Source organism: Salvelinus fontinalis, unplaced genomic scaffold (assembly GCF_029448725.1).
Source record: "Salvelinus fontinalis isolate EN_2023a unplaced genomic scaffold, ASM2944872v1 scaffold_0633, whole genome shotgun sequence".
NCBI lineage: Eukaryota > Metazoa > Chordata > Actinopteri > Salmoniformes > Salmonidae > Salvelinus > Salvelinus fontinalis.
In genome coordinates this window covers 58,165-77,019 of record NW_026600842.1, presented here as the reverse complement: position 1 = coordinate 77,019, position 18,855 = coordinate 58,165, and the positions used below count along the sequence as shown (strand labels likewise).

General features: G+C 43.0%; 3 protein-coding genes across 6 annotated transcripts; all 3 read left to right on the top strand.

Annotated features, from left to right (window-relative positions):
* The first annotated feature begins 540 nt into the window (after positions 1 to 540).
* Positions 541 to 7,987, top strand: LOC129846873 (putative 2-hydroxyacid dehydrogenase SE_1879). Of its 2 annotated transcripts, none has more exons than XM_055914664.1 (6): positions 541 to 796; positions 1,213 to 1,591; positions 1,822 to 1,993; positions 2,477 to 2,652; positions 2,968 to 3,094; positions 6,447 to 6,494. In XM_055914664.1, the coding sequence occupies exons 1-5, from the start codon at positions 725 to 727 to the stop codon at positions 3,066 to 3,068; spliced, it is 900 nt and encodes a 299-aa protein (XP_055770639.1). In that variant the 5' UTR covers positions 541 to 724; the 3' UTR covers positions 3,069 to 3,094; positions 6,447 to 6,494. The 2 variants fall into 2 exon arrangements, with proteins under 2 accessions (XP_055770639.1, XP_055770638.1); XM_055914663.1 differs by having other exon boundaries at positions 549 to 796; positions 2,968 to 3,064; positions 6,447 to 7,987.
* A 176-nt stretch (positions 7,988 to 8,163) lies between these two features.
* On the top strand, positions 8,164 to 13,137 carry LOC129846870 (partitioning defective 6 homolog gamma-like). The gene is made up of 3 exons (XM_055914661.1): positions 8,164 to 8,479; positions 9,024 to 9,246; positions 9,907 to 13,137. Exons 1-3 carry the CDS (start codon positions 8,303 to 8,305, stop codon positions 10,938 to 10,940), a joined length of 1,434 nt encoding a protein of 477 aa, XP_055770636.1. The 5' UTR covers positions 8,164 to 8,302; the 3' UTR covers positions 10,941 to 13,137.
* A 400-nt stretch (positions 13,138 to 13,537) lies between these two features.
* LOC129846868 (activity-dependent neuroprotective protein 2a-like) lies at positions 13,538 to 18,453 on the top strand. 3 transcript variants are annotated; one of them, XM_055914650.1, is made up of 4 exons: positions 13,538 to 14,017; positions 14,742 to 14,856; positions 14,990 to 15,082; positions 15,232 to 18,453. In XM_055914650.1, exons 1-4 carry the CDS (start codon positions 13,884 to 13,886, stop codon positions 17,728 to 17,730), a joined length of 2,841 nt encoding a protein of 946 aa, XP_055770625.1. In that variant the 5' UTR covers positions 13,538 to 13,883; the 3' UTR covers positions 17,731 to 18,453. The 3 variants fall into 3 exon arrangements, with proteins under 3 accessions (XP_055770625.1, XP_055770626.1, XP_055770627.1); XM_055914651.1 differs by having other exon boundaries at positions 13,926 to 14,022; XM_055914652.1 differs by having other exon boundaries at positions 13,929 to 14,012.
* Positions 18,454 to 18,855: the final 402 nt, after the last annotated feature.

The window sequence follows — 18,855 nt, the reverse complement described above, 5'->3', positions numbered from 1 at the left end:
AAAAATAACAATACAAACTCTGATTCTCATGAAGCTAACGCGCACACACACACACACACACACACACACACACACACACACACACACACACACACACACACACACACACACACACAGTCTGTGTTGATGTTTTAGGACTGTCTGATGCTGTTGTTTTAGGACAGTCTGGTGTTGATGTTTTAGGACAGTCTGATGTTGATGTTTTAGGACAGTCTGGTGTTGATGTTTTAGGACAGTCTGATGTTGATGTTTTAGGACAGTCTGCTGTTGCTTTAGGACAGTCTGCTGTTGCTTTAGGACAGTCTGATGTTGATGTTTTAGGACAGTCTGATGTTGATGTTTTAGGACAGTCTGATGTTGATGATGTTTTAGGACAGCCGGATGTTGATGTTTTAGGACAGTCTGACGATGTTGATGTTTTAGGACAGTCCGGTGTTGATGTTTTAGGACAGTCTGATGATGATGATTTTTTAGGACAGTCTGATGTAGATGTTTTAGAGGTTATTCATTTGAGAGAGAAGTTTTAGAACTCTATCTCTCTTGAGTTGATTATCTGTCGCTACATACTCTGTTATCTAGGACAGAGTGGGTTAGTGGATTAATGTTTATCTTCTTCCCATTGGCATGTTGTACAGAGCTCTGTGAATATTTCACAGACTAAAGCCTCCTTTCATCGGTGAAACGGTAGTGGATTAATCGCGCCTGGCTGTCAGACAGACATGACATGTTCCATTTGATACACAGATTGAAGACTCCACTGTTGTCATTTGGAGGAACGCGCACAATATCCCAACTGGTAAGGAAGTGAAATATACTTTTATGATCATGTTTTGACGAAGCAAATGTTTCTTTAGACTATTTTGTTTACGTAGTGACCTCTGAGCTTTGATAGCCGACTGTTGCAGACGAATCTTGACATACAGTAGATTGACCGTTAAACCTGCAGAAAGTTTACTTAAACAGTGAATGATCTTTTGGAAATTTAGAATTGGTTAAAATGCATTTGCATTCTGAAATAACTACTCTATTGTATTCTACATTTTGAAACAATTGTGAAAACAGAAAACACGATTATAGGATATCCAAAGCGTTCTTCTCCGTGTACTGTTCCATAAACGTTATGTTGAATGCCATTGAAATAGAATGATTAGAATATATATAGAATATATATAGAATCATTCAAATACTATGGTTGATTTTATCCTCATTCAGATCAACATGGAGAAGCCCTGCATACTGGCCACTACATTCGGAGCGCCTGGAGGCATCTACAAATGCTTTGCACCTGTTGTCGAGAAACACTTCACCATTATCCCATACGAGACATTCCCGCTAGACCAGAAGAATCTGTCAGGAAAGGTCAAAGCAGTATTTGTATGGAGCGTTGCCCTGAAAGTTGACAGAGGTCTGATGCAGTCTCTGCCTAACCTCAAGGTGGTGGTTAACGGAGGGGTGGGAGTGGACCATCTGGACATACCCATGATCAACAGCTTTGGGGTGAAGGTGTGCAACACCCCTCATGTTGTTGACAACGCCACTGCCGACATCGGGATGGGTCTGATGCTGGCGTCTGCAAGGAAGATCGTCGAAGGTAGGCCTACTGTATGTTAGAGACTCAGAGTTAGTTGTTTCTCATTCAACATATAGGGCCAGTTTCCCATACACAGATGAAGCCAAATTCTGGATTTAAAAGAATGTTCAATGAAGAATCTCCATTGAAAGTGCTTTTTAATCCAGGACTAGTCTTAATCTGTTTCCGGGGGAACCCGCCCATAAAGTGAGAGAATGAAACCCCTTCTATTCCTTATCATATTCCTACAGGTCACCATTACTCCCTAACCCACAACAATGAGAACTTGCCAGAGAGCTCCATGGGTATGGACGTCAGCGGGGCCACCCTGGGCATCATCGGTATGGGGAGGATAGGATACAAGGTGGCCAGGAGGGCCCAGGCATTTGATATGAAGATCCTCTATCATAACAGGAACCGCAGGTAGTAATAATACACTTTATTTGACATACGTTCCAAACACTCAAAGACACTTTACATCAAAAGTACATCAAATGCAGGTCAAATTAAATCAGCAGGACGTTATTCAATCTAGACAGTAGTATGGCTGTGGTTAAGGTTTAGACATGGGTCTGCTGTGTGATGCAGGACCTTGTTATAGACAGTAGTATGGCTGTGGTTAAGGTTTAGACATGGGTCTGCTGTATGATGCAGGACCTTGTTATAGACAGTAGTATGGCTGTGGTTAAGTTTTAGACATGGGTCTGCTGTGTGATTCTGAAAGCTACATATTCACCCTGTTCATTCATTTACTACTCATTTACTTATTCAAACTAAGGATTTATCTCTAAACTCACTGTAACACAGACTCTGTACCCAAACAGACTTCTTTAATCTTTAATTTATTCTAAAGACAATGTGATTGTGGTTTCTTTACTTATATTTTCATATTTTCTTTCTTTCCAGGAAAGAGGAAGAGAGAGCAGTGGGGGCGATGTACTGTGCCAACATGAAGGATCTGCTCCAGCAGTCAGACTTTGTGATGGTGGTGGTGAACCTGTCACCTGCCACCCAGAAACTGATCGGTTCCAAGGAACTAGCCATGATGAAACCTACCAGCACTCTCATCAACATCAGTAGAGGTATAACCAGACCATAGAGTTAGAATAAGTAGAATGGCCCTCCCCATTCAGGTCATTATGAGTGTCCCCGTAGCAGTAAATCAGTGATTCTATATCTATGGACCTGACACACATAAGACTAAATCCTGACTTGAGATCTATGGGCAGATGAACTTACAACTTTCACGTAAATCATGCATTGGTGTAAATTAGAGCATTGTACAAAATGTGAGCCACACACAAGGATCTAAAGTTAGATTCACGCTATAGTTATTGTGATCAGACTCTAACTCGCCATAACAAATGTAATAAACATTGGAGCATTCGTTTTCACAGGCCTTGTTGTAGACCAAGATGCGTTGGTGGAAGCCCTCCAGAAGAAAGTGATCCGAGCCGCTGCACTGGATGTGACCTACCCTGAACCCCTACCAATGTAAGACTGATACCCTGAACCCCTAACAATGTAAGACTGATAGCCTGAACCCCTAACAATGTAAGACTGATAGCCTGAACCCCTACCAATGTTAGACTGATACCCTGAACCCCTACCAATGTAAGACTGATACCCTGAACCCCTACCATTGTAAGACTGATACCCTGAACCCCTAACAATGTAAGACTGATAGCCTGAACCCCTACCAATGTTAGACTGATACCCTGAACCCCTACCAATGTAAGACTGATACCCTGAACCCCTACCAATGTAAGACTGATACCCTGAACCCCTACCAATGTTAGACTGATACCCTGAACCCCTACCAATGTAAGACTGATACCCTGAACCCCTACCAAATGTTAGACTGATACCCTGAACCCCTACCAATGTAAGACTGATACCCTGAACCCCTACCAATGTTAGACTGATACCCTGAACCCCTACCAATGTTAGACTGATACCCTGAACCCCTACCAATGTAAGACTGATACCCTGAACCCCTACCAAATGTTAGACTGATACCCTGAACCCATACCAATGTTAGACTGATACCCTGAACCCCTACCAATGTAAGACTGATACCCTGAACCCCTACCAATGTAAGACTGATACCCTGAACCCCTACCAATGTAAGACTGATACCCTGAACCCCTACCAATGTAAGACTGATACCCTGAACCCCTACCAATGTAAGACTGATACCCTGAACCCCTACCAATGTAAGACTGATACCCTGAACCCCTACCAATGTAAGACTGATACCCGGAACCCCTACCAATGTAAGACTGATACCCTGAACCCCTACCAATGTTAGACTGATACCCTGAACCCCTACCAATGTAAGACTGATACCCTGAACCCCTACCAATGTAAGACTGATACCCTGAACCCCTACCAATGTTAGACTGATACCCTGAACCCCTATCAATGTAAGACTGATACCCTGAACCCCTACCAAATGTTAGACTGATACCCTGAACCCATACCAATGTTAGACTGATACCCTGAACCCCTACCAATGTAAGACTGATACCCTGAACCCCTACCAATGTTAGACTGATACCCTGAACCCCTACCAATGTAAGACTGATACCCTGAACCCCTACCAATGTTAGACTGATACCCTGAACCCCTACCAATGTTAGACTGATACCCTGAACGCCTACCAATGTTAGACTGATACCCTGAACCCCTACCAATGTTAGACTGATACCCTGAACCCCTACCAATGTTAGACTGATACCCTGAACCCCTACCAATGTTAGACTGATACCCTGAACCCCTACCAATGTAAGACTGATACCCTGAACCCCTACCAATGTAAGACTGATACCCTGAACCCCTACCAATGTTAGACTGATACCCTGAACCCCTACCAATGTAAGACTGATACCCTGAACCCCTACCAATGTTAGACTGATACCCTGAACCCCTACCAATGTAAGACTGATACCCTGAACCCCTACCAATGTTAGACTGATACCCTGAACCCCTACCAATGTAAGACTGATACCCTGAACCCCTACCAATGTTAGACTGATACCCTGAACCCCTACCAATGTTAGACTGATACCCTGAACCCCTACCAATGTAAGACTGATACCTTGAACCCCTACCAATGTTAGACTGATACCCTAAACCCCTACCAATGTTAGACTGATACCCTAAACCCCTATCAATGTTAGACTGATACCCTGAACCCCTACCAATGTTAGACTGATACCCTGAACCCCTACCAATGTAAGACTGATACCCTGAACCCCTACCAATGTAAGACTGATACCCTAAACCCCTACCAATGTAAGACTGATACCCTGAACCCCTACCAATGTTAGACTGATACCCTGAACCCCTACCAATGTAAGACTGATACCCTGAACCCCTACCAATGTTAGACTGATACCCTGAACCCCTACCAATGTTAGACTGCTACCCTGAACGCCTACCAATGTTAGACTGATACCCTGAACGCCTACCAATGTTAGACTGATACCCTGAACCTCTACCAATGTTAGACTGATACCCTGAACCCCTACCAATGGCCGTGTCTGTAAAACCTGACGACTCCTTTTAGCCTCCAAGGCCTGTATTCATCAAGCGCTCCAGAGTACGCCATAATGTCAAGGTGAAAATGTTACAAATTAATACAAATGACATAACTCAAATATAGAAATTTCATAAGTATTCACCCCCTTTGTTTGGGCAAGCCTAAATTAGTTCGGAAGTCAAATTTGGCTTAAGGAATCACTTAAGTTATATGGACTCACTCTGTGTGAGAGTGAGAGGTTGTAGATATTAAGTTATATGGACTCACTCTGTGTGAGAGTGAGAGGTTGTAGATATTAAGTTATATGGACTCACTCTGTGTGAGAGGGAGAGGTTGTAGATATTAAGTTATATGGACTCACTCTGTGTGAGAGTGAGAGGTTGTAGATATTAAGTTATATGGACTCACTCTGTGTGAGAGTGAGAGGTTGTAGATATTAAGTTATATGGACTCACTCTGTGTGAGAGTGAGAGGTTGTAGATAGAGGTTGACATGATGTTTGAATGACTACCCCTTCCTCTGTCCCCCATACATACACCATCTGTAAGGTCCCTCAGTCAAGTATTTTAAGCACGGATTCAACTACAAAGACCAGGGAATTTTCCGAAAGCCTCATAATGAAGGGCAGTGATTGGTAGATGGGTAACAATAACAAATCGGACTTTAAATATATCTTGGTCAAGTTAATAATGATGCTGTGGATGATGTATTAAATCACACAAACACATCAAAGATGCAGTCGTCCTTCTGAACTGAGCTGCAGGACAGGAAGGAAACTGCTTAGGAATGTCACCGTGAGGCCATTGGGAATTTTAAAACAGCTACAGAGCTCAATGGCTGGGAGAAAACTGAGGATGGATCAACAACATTGTAGTGACTCCACAATAACCTAAACGACAGAGTGAAAAGAAGAATACAAATATACAGAATACATTTTTCCCAAAACATTCATATTCCCATAACATTCAAAAAGGCACTAAAATAATACATGGCAAAGGAATATACTTTTTTGTCCTAAAAGCTTTATGTTAGGAGCAAGTCCAACACGTCACTGAGTAACTGCCTCTTTATTTTCAAGCATGGTGTGGGTATGTTTGGCATCGGCAAAGACGGGGTGTTTTTCAGGATGAAAAAAAGCAGGATGGAGCTAAGCACAGGCAAAATCCTAGAGGAAAACCTGCTTCGGCAGGACAATAACCTACAACACAAAGCCAAATCTACCAAGAAGACAGTGAAGGTTCCTGAGTGGCCAAGTTACATTTTTGAAAAGACTTTCTTTAGGCACTGTATAACCCTCAAATGACACATTTCTGTTTGTTTTTGCCTGGACAGAGGCCACCCCCTTGCTGCTCTTCCAAATGTCATCATCCTGCCCCACATAGGGACCCACTCCGTTGAGACGACGCAGATAATGGTGGAGAAGATGGTGACCAACGCCCTGGCAGTACTAGGAGGGAACCAGCCTCCTGATGAGGTCAAGGTGTAGGTCACAGAAGTTTCCTCTAGGCACAGATCTAGGATCAGTTTCCATTCCCCCAATCCTAACCTGAACCATTAGTGGGCAAAATGCAAAGTTTTAAACCAAAATCGGGATCTAGGGGCAACTTCACCCTATTCCTCAGGAATCTCCCTGGACCCTCCATGCCAGTTTTAACTAGCTGCCTTAGAGCAGGGGTGTCAAACATACGGCCCCGGCACACGAGGGGGTCCAATCCGGCCCATGGGTGGTTTGAATAGCCTCAAATATTTAGGAAACATTCATACAGTATCTTGACTGTGTCCAGCTCGCTAATAATCCCCGAAATTAAAGCTACACAGTCAGGGAGCAAATTTCTAAAATGATGGATAAAGGACTATTTTTTTCTCTCACATTTTGACGGCAAGGAAATACAACACACTTTCAGTGCGGCCCTCGGGGTGCCCCCCTTCCAGCTTTGGGGAACATCCCGCGCCACGTCTATTTCTATGGGCACAAGCAATGTTCATGACACAAACTGTTCACACTCCTCTTGTTGGTGGAGAGAATGTTGCAGGTTTAAAGCCTATTTCCTGCAATTCTACCCATTTTGTCATGTCTAATGTGTATTCATGTGATATTTGTGTGATTTTTTTTTACAACAATACCTATGGGTTAAAAAAACCTAAAGAAAAAAAAACATTAGCTGACATAGGCTAGTTGATCTGGACATTTCTGACAAGTTATAAGTAGCTCTCTAAGGTCTGCAATCACTGACATGACAAGAGGAACTGATGATGCACTACCCTATTTCAAAATTGCACCTTGTGCATTCTACTATTACAACTTTCAAAAGTAAGTTTAAAGCCGGACTGAATTCCTTTAAAAAATAAAAAATAATAATAATTGGGGGAGACCCCCGCACTCCCCCTGCCGACCCCTCAGGAACCATTGTTGTAGAAGACCTGCCTTAGAGGGTCCTAACTTCCACGATCACTGATCTAGCAGAATGTGAAAGGAAGGAGGACGATGCGGTAAATCTATCCAGCGGGGATGAAGGAAAGGAGAGGAGGAAAATAAGATATTTAGTATTGAAACTTAGGCACCACAATGCAGCAGTGTCACTGATCAGAGAAGTCTTCACCATCCACATTAATAAGCACCTAATCATAGCTCCGCCCTGGACAATTCTATATAAGTTATGACACTATAGATAATACAATGTTGGATAGAAATGGAATATATTGCTTCTCAATGGTGAATATGCCTTCTCATACAGTACATGGAAATGTACTGTAATTTATATCACTTCATATTGACTGTTGATTTAACTAATTATAACCACTGATTATAAAGGTTTAGAGCATTATGCATACTCTATTTCTAACTGCACAATAAACAACTTGACAAATCTGTATTATTTTGTGTATTAATGCGTCACAAATATGTAATTCAAATGTTATAAATATTTAGTCAATCTGAAGCAAGGTTACAAGATATTTAGTAGGTCAATGTAATCAATCCCTACAGCACTTAAGAGAAGAAACTGCGTCCTCCGGTGGAGAGGAGAGGGAAGCTATGGAAAGGATGGGGGCGGTGATGTCATGATGGTTAACTTTACCCAATCCGTCTGCCCCGGTCCCGCACCAGTCAGCGGGGAACAACACAGTCTTTTTATGTGACAGAAGAAAGCAGTAACTCCTCCCGCAGAAGTACGGGAAAACGGCTTTGTATGAAGAAGCGTAACTTTACGCACAGGCAGCAGACAGTGGATCAAACTGAACCCACAGACGTAGTAGTCTACAACCCACACAGAACCCGTGGGGCTCTGAAGAATAAGAAAATGAATCGGAGCTTAAGTAAATCGCAGTCTTTGCAGTATCGTGCGACAGTGGAAGTGAAAAGCAAAGTAAGTAGCCGGGCGGGAGTTGGGCATCCTGTTTTATGGGCTGACTATTGTTCCATTTGGAGAGGATGCTGTCTAGCTGCGCAATGACCTCCGGATAAATAGAAGAATAACGGTACTTGACTAAAATTATATATAGTTCTACAACCAATATGTCATCCTAGTGTAGGCTACTGTCGTTTTTTTAATGCTTTTATGGTATGAGATCATCTGTTTACCATCAATTTGTTGGTCCATCCACCCATTAATTTCTATTTTTACCTGTCATAACATTATTTTTTAGATTATAAGTAATGTGTTATTACCTGCATATGTAATAGCCAATATTATGGCTATAAACTAGATAGATTTTCTGCTCACAGTCCTTGGCTGAGCTACAGGTACATGTATATATATATATATATATTGCTCCATATCATCTTAGTTTAGTCCAGTAGCCTAATACATTGCTGACACTCAATATCAAAATCACATTGGTCAATGAATTGTATGGAAAGGACAGCTTTTCTTTATCGTTCAAAGTTTCTCCGAAAAATTGTGTCTTTAGTATGGAGCAGAGTTCAGAAGGTTTTCCATTGACCGCTCCAACCCTGGGGAGTTCCAAGATTTCTACAAGCTCATCCTGTGCCTGCACCGTCTAACCAGCATTGATGTCATAATTGGCTATGCAGATATCCAGGGAGAGCTACTACCCATCAATAACGATGACAACTTCTGCAAGGCCGTGTCCACTGCTCCCACCTTACTGCGGATCTTCATACAGAGACAAGGTATACACCCAGAACAGACCAGACCAGCCAGTTGTTTTACTCTAAAGCCCTAAACACAACTAACTGTAATTATGCAAGACTAAGCCAGTTATTATGGTTGTCTGTCATTAAAAATGTAATAAAAACCAGGTAACATCGATAGGCTTCAATAACACTGAGATAACATATCATCCAAGACTGAGACTGGAATTCAAATATCCTTCTTGCATGCTTTCTTCACAAGGGATTTATCAGAGTTTGCATCAGGAAAGTTGTTTATGTGTGTCTCCACCAGCAGCAGAAGGGGAAGTCATTTAGTTGTCCAGGGTTTATGTTTATTTTCATGTAATTGCTGTGCGCTGCTATTTCTGTATGTTTGTTAACATGATGGACTAACTACATTTGTTTCCCTTGTTTATGTAACCTCAGGAACTCCTGTTTATATAGTTTGTAGTGAATCAGAACATATTCTGCTGCAATCCTTTCTGATGTTGACAGTATGATTTATGCCCTGGTTGTTGTGCTCAGTCAGAAGTTGTTTCTTGCCCACATTGACCCACACAGTAAAACACAAAATGCATCCGTTTAGTTGCATTGTAGCCCTTATGGTAATTAGACTAGTTGAGGCATTTGATAAGTTTTGCTTTTCAAGACGTGTACTAACAGACTTCCTGTTCACAGAGGAAGTAGACGACAATACCTTCTGCCCTAATGCCACTGTGACACGCCGGAGGAAGGTGCCAGTGATCCCCCTCCCACGCGTCGACGTGAACCGCAAAAGGCCCACGGTCCACATCAGCAGGCCGCAAGACTTCCGTCCCATCTCGTCCATTATTGACACAGATTTCCTGCCCGCATCTCAGCGCCGGGTGCGCCTTTACCGCCAGGGCTCAGAGAGGCCCCTGGGGTTCTATATCCGGGATGGGACCACTGTGAGGGTGACTCCCCACGGCCTGGAGAAGGTACCTGGGATCTTCATCTCACGGCTGGTCCCTGGAGGCCTGGCTGAGAGCACAGGGCTGCTGGCCATCAACGACCAGGTGCTAGAGGTGAATGGGATTGAGGTGATGGGCAAGGTGTTAGACCAGGTGACAGACATGATGATCGCAAACAGTCACAATCTTATCATCACGGTGAAGCCGGTGAACCAGCGTAATAACATAGTGCGTACCGGCAGCTGGATGTCGGGGATAAACTCAGGCAGTGTCAGCTCTTTAGACTACCAGAGTTACCACAGCATGCCCATCTGTCAGAGTTACCACAGCATGCCCATCTGTGTGGGAGCCTACAGCTTCACTGATGACGAGCTGCAGAGCGACGAGGACTTGGACATTGTGATTGAGAGAAGACTCAGAAACTCATCCCGTCGCTCCAGTGCATCCACCTCCACAGCCTCCCGTTCCCAGGCTTGGTCCCAGCCCCAGCAGAGTCCTAGGCCTTCTCCTAGGCCATCCACCCGGCGCCCTCCCCGTCGGCCTTACTCTGTCATCTCCTCAACCTCCTATCACTCACAGCCCAGCCTCACTAACCTGAACCTCAGACTGAACCGAGACCTGACCCTGCAGCAGCACTATGGCAGCAGCCCAGCCATCAGGGAGATGAATGGAGGTGTGTTTAACCACAGCAGCCTGCTCACCCTGAGGACAGAGCTACGACGCAGCCTGGTGCTACAGAGGGGAGGGGTGGAGGAGGACGGAATGGTCATCACCTTGTGATTCTACTGTCAGATTCTAGAACACTACAAACCACAGGGCGATGCTGGGGAGAGGACGGAATGGTCATCACCTTCTGATTCTACAGTCAGATTCTAGAACACTACAAACCACAGGGAGGGGAGGACGGCACATAAAAATGGCCAGAATTAAGTGAATGGTATGGTATAAAACACGTGTTTGATGAAATCACGTGTTTGATGTTTTTGATACCATTCCACTCATTCTGCTCCAGCCATTACCACAAGCCTGTCCTCCCTAATTAAGGTGCCACCAACCTCCTGTGCTACAGACACTGCCAGCCTTTGTTATACCTTTTCTATACTTGAGACTGAGGAGACGTTTGTTATTGGCTGGGTTCCAAATGTCACCCCATTTCCTATATAGCGCACTGCTTTGACCTGGACCCTGGTCACAAGTAGTGCACTGTAAAGGGAATAGGGTGTTGATGATTCATTGTGAATTCAGGGATCTGACCTTTAGAACCCACTTAAATGTTGTCCCTCTCAGCGTCAGTCTCTCAGCACATGTGAAACCACAAAGCGGAGCGCCTCAGCATTTAATATGGAAATAGTCATGAAACACCATTATGTATTATTAGTAAATCCAGTTTTGGCACTTGTTGTTATACTGGGAATGTACATGTCCTTTATATGTACTGCTGATGCATTGAGTAGAGGGAATGTATTATTAAAGCTACAGCACTGTTGTGGTTCTATTATGTCTCCCAAGTGGCACAGCGGTCTAAGGCACTGCATCTCAGTGCTAAAGGTGTCACTACAGACCCTGGTTCGATTCCAGACTGTATCACAACCGGGCCGTGATTGGGAGTCCCATAGGGCGGCGCACAATTGGCCCTCATTGTAAATAAGAATTTGTTCTTAACTGACTTGCCTGGTTAAATAAAGGTTAAATAAATATGTCTAATGCCATTTATGAGGAATAAATCCTTAACTATCCCCTTACCAAAATATCAAGCCATTACGTGTGTCCCAATGTCATTATGAATTGTGTCATTATGAATTGTGTCATTATGAACTGTGTCATTATGAATTGTGACATTATGAACTGTGTCATTATGAACTGTCATTATGAACTGTGTCATTATGAACTGTGACATTATGAACTGTGTCATTATGAACTGTGACATAATGAACTGTGACATAATGAACTGTGACATAATGAACTGTGTCATTATGAACTGTGTCATTATGAATTGTGACATTATGAACTGTGACATTATGAACTATGTCATTATGAATTGTGACATTATGAACTGTGTCATTATGAACTGTCATTATGAACTGTGTCATTATGAACTGTGACATTATGAACTGTGTCATTATGAACTGTGTCATTATGAACTGTGTCATTATGAACTGTCATTATGAACTGTGTCATTATGAACTGTCATTATGAACTGTCATTATGAACTGTGTCATTATGAACTGTGTCATTATGAACTGTGTCATTATGAACTGTGTCATTATGAACTGTCATTATGAACTGTGTCATTATGAACTGTGACATTATGAACTGTGTCATTATGAACTGTCATTATGAACTGTGTCATTATGAACTGTGTCATTATGAACTGTGTCATTATGAACAGTGTCATTATGAATAGTGTCATTATGAACAGTGTCATTATGAACTGTGTCATTATGAACTGTGTCATTATGAACTGTGACATTATGAACTGTGTCATTATGAACTGTGTCATTATGAACTGTGTCATTATGAACTGTGTCATTATGAACTGTCATTATGAACTGTGACATGAATTGTGACATAATGAACTGTGTCATTATGAACTGTGACATTATGAACTGTGTCATTATGAACTGTGACATGAATTGTGACATAATGAACTGTGTCATTATGAACTGTGACATAATGAACTGTGTCATTATGAATTGTGACATTATGAATTGTGACATAATGAACTGTGACATAATGAACTGTGACATTATGAACTGTGTCATTATGAATTGTGTCATTATGAACTGTGACATAATGAACTGTGACATAATGAACTGTGTCATTATGAATTGTGACATTATGAATTGTGACATAATGAACTGTGACATAATGAACTGTGACATTATGAACTGTGTGAGCCACTGGCATTTGTTTTCTGTGAGTTTTCAGCCCTTTTGTCCACAGGCTTTGATTAAAGAGTATGTGGGCTAAATATCAACCACAGTTTCAGTGATTTGTGATTTGCTTACAGTAGGCCTATAGGGATAACTCAAAGATGAAACAAAACAGTCTCCCTGACCCACTTCAACAATACAGATGTAGACCATGCTTGCTGATAAGTTATCAAAAATATTGTTAAAGTACCTAATGCTTGACCCTGTCTAGAGCTCACCTCTGACCTGGTATGATATTTGTTGTCATAATGTTCTGCTTATGGGAAATTACATTGACCAGAAATACTTAGAGCTGCAGAAGTCTCTCATTGAACCAGGCAAATGTGTCCATTTGAATTCTAGAATTCTATATGTATTCCATAAAAAAATCTATATGTATTCTATATTCAATATGAAGATATGCCATGTTTACTTATTGTAGTTTATTCCCCATAGGTGTGATTTCACAGGGGGCCTCAAGCTGCAACAGGTATGATATGAATTGATGGGTGTGATACACCTGGTGGCAACAGGTGTGGTCCCCAGTGGTGATCAAGGTCAACTCAATTGTTCTACTGTGCTCAAAATGGTCCAGGGTAAGAATTAGAGACACACTCATTTGATTGGAGGGTCATGACCATGCAATATGTTAATGAGCAAACGTCACTTCCTCACTTCCTGTGCGCCATGTTTCCTATCAATAGTTGGATGATGCTCTTCAACAGAACAAACAAAAGAAATGGTTGACTAAAAATAGAGGAAATTATGCCATTATTGGTATTATAGGCGAAGAAAACGATTTGATAAGTGCATGCCGAGTATTTCATGGTATATTTTTCATAGCCGTGTAGTGCGCGCGCCTAAGCTCTTCTCCACTCGGATTGGTGAAAACAGACTCACGAGCACGCACTCTGTCGAGAGCTTTCTCTTCGACTGCCAGGTCGTGTAAGGTACACTTTCCCAAATGTATCTTCAGTATATATCTGCATGATTAACATTGTGTCCAAAACGTTGCTGCAATTCACCAAATATTTAAATCCTGCCGCCAAATGTGTATGAGCGGTGAAGTTACCTCAGTGACCTGTCTGTGTGTGCATGCAAATTAGGCAAAATGCGATGCTAGCATCAGTCATCCAGCTAGCTAACAACTGTTTTAGCTGGCTTGCGTAGATGCAGTATTATTATACATCCTGACTATCAGTGATTTAGTATTTCTCTGCTCATTCTTCCTAGTTATTTGCTAGCCAGTAACATTCAACTGTCAGTGTGCCATTCACAGAATTATGTAACTTGTCTTAACTGCAGTTTTCCGCAGCAGACGATGTGACCAAATTATAAGTTTTATTACTTGCCTGATCATTTTGGCTGGCATGGCGTTCATGTAGCCAGTAACGAAAATCGAGGAAAGTACCATTTCCGCCAACAATGACTAATGACAAAGTTGTTATCATTTTATATATAACTATGGGATTCAGGGGCAACCGCTTGCTTGGCCTACTAGTCCAGAGACACCTCCACTAAATGCTACGTTGTATCACTGACACTGAAGTGGTTATTGTTTACAGTATATACAAAAACAACTGATTTAAAATGTCTTGTTTTTGTTGCTAGGCCTACCTCTGGCTTGTGAAATGAACCTTTTATTTACTGCTGTGTTTTGCTCGTGCAGGGGAAAGATGTACCAACTACCAGTGGAGAAATTGGACAAAATCAGACAATCAAGGAAGAGAGTAAAAGATATTCTATGTGACATTGGACTTGACAACTGCAAAAAGTTGTTGGATGTAAGTTCTGTTTTTACACTACAAATGTTCAAGCACAGATATTAGTGGGACTTTGTTCACTGTGGCTACTCTTAATAGAATATTGATAGATTCATTTTGCATTAACCCTCTCTTGGTATAATTTGTTTTCCAGGATCTTAAATGCTTTGATGCAGGAGACGACTGTTTTGAGAACACAGACTGGGAGGATTTAACGGACGGTTACCATGGCAAAAGGAGAAAAAGGGTACGCTCATCATTGTGGAGGACAAGTCATTTATTATTCTGTCATAATAGCTGTTGCAATACAGTAATATGTCTTAACTTTATAGTTTAAATGTAACATTAATATTTAAATCACATGCTCACTTCATCATTATTATTTAAATCCCTCAGTGGCCATATCGCAGGGAGATGCTATGCTGTGCCCTGTGCTGGTTCTCTACCCGGTCATGGTACACCTTCAGAGGACACGTCCAGCGCTGTCACGAGGAGGAGGAGGACATCAGCGCCCTGTCCTCCTGCCCCAACTGCTCCTTCATCAGCCAGCCTGACGTCACCAATCAACACATCAAGCTGTTCCACGGGGGCTCAGCCAAAACCACCAGTGTCCCATGTACTTTAACCTCCACCACGTCCCATACTACCATCCACTCAGTCTCCACCACTGACGTAGGAGACAAGTACTCGTGTCGAGGCTGTGGGTACCACGACTCGCTGTTCTATGTCATGAGAAAACACGTCCTGGTGAACCACTACGGATCGTTGTTGAAACGTTACTATGGTCACCGGAACGAAGCGGAACAGACAGCGGGCGGGGTCAAATTGTCCACGTTCTTCTGCAGGGTGTGTAACATGCCGGCGGAGACGTCAGAGCACCTGCTCTACCACATTCTGAGCTCAGACAAACACAAGGAACTGCACGCGCACATCAGGCCCTTCATCGTCGAACACGTCAACACAAACCTCAAAACTAGCATAAGGAACGGCCCGCAGCAGAAGCTTCCGAACCTGGCTCCCAGGGCTGTCCAAAAGGTAGTCTCTCTGGTCTCCAAGAACAGTAACCAACAACAACCCAACGGAAGGTCCATATCAAAAAACCCTTCCACCGGTACTATGCTTCTGGCCGCTCCAAGTAACACAACGGCCCTTGTGTGTGGTCCAGACCAGAGGCACGTGTTCCTCCCAACACAGGGCCCAAGAGGAAACGGCTTAATACTCACTCAGCAGGCTGTGACTTCTCTTCAGAACCGTGCTGCCTTGCCCACCTCCACACTCGTCAAAGCTGGTCCCATCAGAATGATGCTGTCCAACACCCAGCAGAATGCCACCAAACCGGTACCAATAACAATTAGAGTTCCACAACAACAACAACAGCCCCGACAGGTCCTACTTCCACCTGGTGTCCAAATCAATGTCCAAAACAAGATGGGTGGTGGTTCCCAGCCCCTTATGTTGACCCAGTCTGGTCCCAGAGGAGCCGTCATGTCCTCCCAGTCTGTCCGTCTGGTCCCTACTGGCAACAAGGTAAACGGCATGCCAACCTACACACTGGAAACTGTTCAGGTTGCCATGCCAGTCCAGTCTGCTGGGGTCACCCAAATTGTCAATAAAGGTGTGCTTGTGACGCAGAACATGACCACTCTACAACAGCAGAACAAGCCGTCGACTATTATCGTCATGGGAAACGGTACGGTGTCCAATCAAACGCCTAGCACAGCCGTGATGAACCAGACACAAGGTGACAACGGCACTGAGAAACCCAAAGAGTTGGCTGTGCAGACACAATTTCTGAAGAAGATGGAGAATAACACAGTGAAATGCACAAGATGTAAAACGTTATTGTCGGAGAAGGGTATTTTTCAGCATTTGTTGCATGGTCTGCAGTGTTTGCTCTGCCCACTGGTGTTCTATTCCATCCAGCAAGTCATGGAACACATGGGTAAGGAACACAAGCTCTCAGACAAATCCAACTGTGATGTCCTCAAAGAGAAATATCGTCTGGGCATCAATCCCCAGGGGGGCCTTTTGTTTCCCTTTTTTGACATGAGCGCAACTGTCCCTAAAGACCTGCTGGCAGACAAGGAGCTGAACGTGGTTCTGGTCACGTCGACTAAAGACCGGATCTATCTGAAGCTGAGACGAGAGTCCATCAAGTCAGCATATCAAAACCTAGCAAAAGACGGTTGTCCCTTCTGTCCAGAGAAGCCTCAGAACGGGGAGGATTACGAGCTCCATCTGAAGACAAAGCACCACATTGTACCCACTATACATGCCATACTAAAGGCCCCAGCCTTCAAGTGTGTATACTGCCTGGGGGTGTACACAGACAAGTCCACTTCCAAAACCATCTCCATACACGTCCAGCGCTGCAGGTGTGCCCCCAAGGCAGCCAAGGATGCAGAGAGATTGATCAACCCTGATCCAAATGCCCAGACAATCAACGGTGGCGTGCCGGCCGCTGCCCTGGATCAGAGCAGACAGAGTAGGTCTAGGGAAGCGACAGGGGGGGCCACCAAGGAGCAGGTGGGGCACAAATCCAAACCTGGTGCTTTTACATTCGACCCCACTGTGTCCCTGGTGCTGGATCCCACAGGAATGGAGATGCTTCCCTTCCAGGATAGAAAGGAATTCCTCACCAGATACTTCCACCAGAGGCCCTACCTGTCTAGGAAAGAGATGGAGGCCCTGGCAGGCCGCCTGTGGTTCCAGAGGACTGATGTGGCGTCTCTGTTTGGAGCGAAGCGCAGCCGGTGTATGAAAGCGCTCCGACAGAAGAAGACTAAGGTTCTGATGGGGTTTAACTGGACTGAGCTGAGCAAGCTGAAGCACGACCTTGTTGTTCCAGAGATTGAACCTGAAGAGAAAGCTGAGCCAGGGAAAGTAGATGTCTAACTTCCTGTATGCACAGTCATTCTGCAGACAGAATGCCTTCAAAGTGAGCCAGTGTGCAAAAAAGAAATATATTAACCAAATTGCAAGCTGTGTTTATCTAGAAGATATATTTTGGATGTATAGAAAGAAATGGTGATAGACCTTGTCATTATTTTCTTATTATAAAAAGGGAATTTTAAAGAAAACAATGTCATCTAGACAACATTTAAAGATGAGAAAGAGTCATGAGAAGAAAAAAAAGTAACTAGTATTTGTCAATTAACACTTGAGTTTATACATGTACCCATTTTGACAAAAACGACAGTGTGGACCAATTTGTTTTGTACAATTGTAAAGAGTGTTTAGTAGAATTGAAATGTGTGTAGATATTTTATACAATCTGTTAATATACCCAAGAACTTGTGAACACATACAATATTTATTTGGAACCTCATGTCATTGATAACTATTTGTACAGTATAGCCTGGGCAGCTTGTAAACACGCACTATTTGGCTCAAAACTAAAGCAGTTTATTAGCATAATATACTGTAGTATATAATAAAGTGACATTCAAGATGCATAGTACAAGTGCCTCGGTTCTCCTATAGAAGTTTTCATGCTCAAATGAACCATTGTTTCCATGGTGGGCTAAATTAAAGGATGTGTGTTTTTCTTTTCTAGAGATGACCTCGTTGATCTGTGTTTTTGTTTTGCCCATAAATTACCATATTTGTAAAATGTTAGTTTGTTTCTTTATTGGGTTTGGCATGTGGATTAAAATATAGTATGTCCTGCCTTGAAATACACCCAACAAGGCTACTAGTAGATTTATACAAATTGTATTAACAATTTGAATTAATATTCTCTAACCTTATCTGTGGTGTAAATCCACAATCGATAATTCCTAGCTGACATTGGGTGTACAGGCATTTTACTTCAGAAGAGTTACAAGATATTTTTAACGATAGTGTCCCGTTCTCCCAGGCTGCTGGTCTGGAGTAGGTTTAGATCGGGCTAAAGTAGTGGTGAGGTTTTAATGGGTGCAGGGTTAGTTGGTAGGGCAATTGTTTCACAAAGTGTAATGAATACATACTACAGAACAGTAGGCAGATACACAGCCAATACAGTAGGTGGCGGCTTGCACC

What these genes read in the sequence shown, in the direction of transcription:
- LOC129846873 (XM_055914663.1), top strand. Translation starts at nt 725, where the DNA reads ATGTTCCATTTGATACACAGATTGAAGACTCCACTGTTGTCATTTGGA. An exon ending in TATCATAACAGGAACCGCAG is followed by an intron (nt 1,994 to 2,476) that starts GTAGTAATAATA and finishes CTTTCTTTCCAG; the next exon opens with GAAAGAGGAAGAGAGAGCAG. An exon ending in TCTCATCAACATCAGTAGAG is followed by an intron (nt 2,653 to 2,967) that starts GTATAACCAGAC and finishes TCGTTTTCACAG; the next exon opens with GCCTTGTTGTAGACCAAGAT.
- LOC129846870 (XM_055914661.1), top strand. Translation starts at nt 8,303, where the DNA reads ATGAAGAAGCGTAACTTTACGCACAGGCAGCAGACAGTGGATCAAACT. An exon ending in CAGTGGAAGTGAAAAGCAAA is followed by an intron (nt 8,480 to 9,023) that starts GTAAGTAGCCGG and finishes TTGTGTCTTTAG; the next exon opens with TATGGAGCAGAGTTCAGAAG. An exon ending in GATCTTCATACAGAGACAAG is followed by an intron (nt 9,247 to 9,906) that starts GTATACACCCAG and finishes TCCTGTTCACAG; the next exon opens with AGGAAGTAGACGACAATACC.
- LOC129846868 (XM_055914650.1), top strand. Translation starts at nt 13,884, where the DNA reads ATGCCGAGTATTTCATGGTATATTTTTCATAGCCGTGTAGTGCGCGCG. An exon ending in CTCTTCGACTGCCAGGTCGT is followed by an intron (nt 14,018 to 14,741) that starts GTAAGGTACACT and finishes TTGCTCGTGCAG; the next exon opens with GGGAAAGATGTACCAACTAC. An exon ending in ATGGCAAAAGGAGAAAAAGG is followed by an intron (nt 15,083 to 15,231) that starts GTACGCTCATCA and finishes TAAATCCCTCAG; the next exon opens with TGGCCATATCGCAGGGAGAT.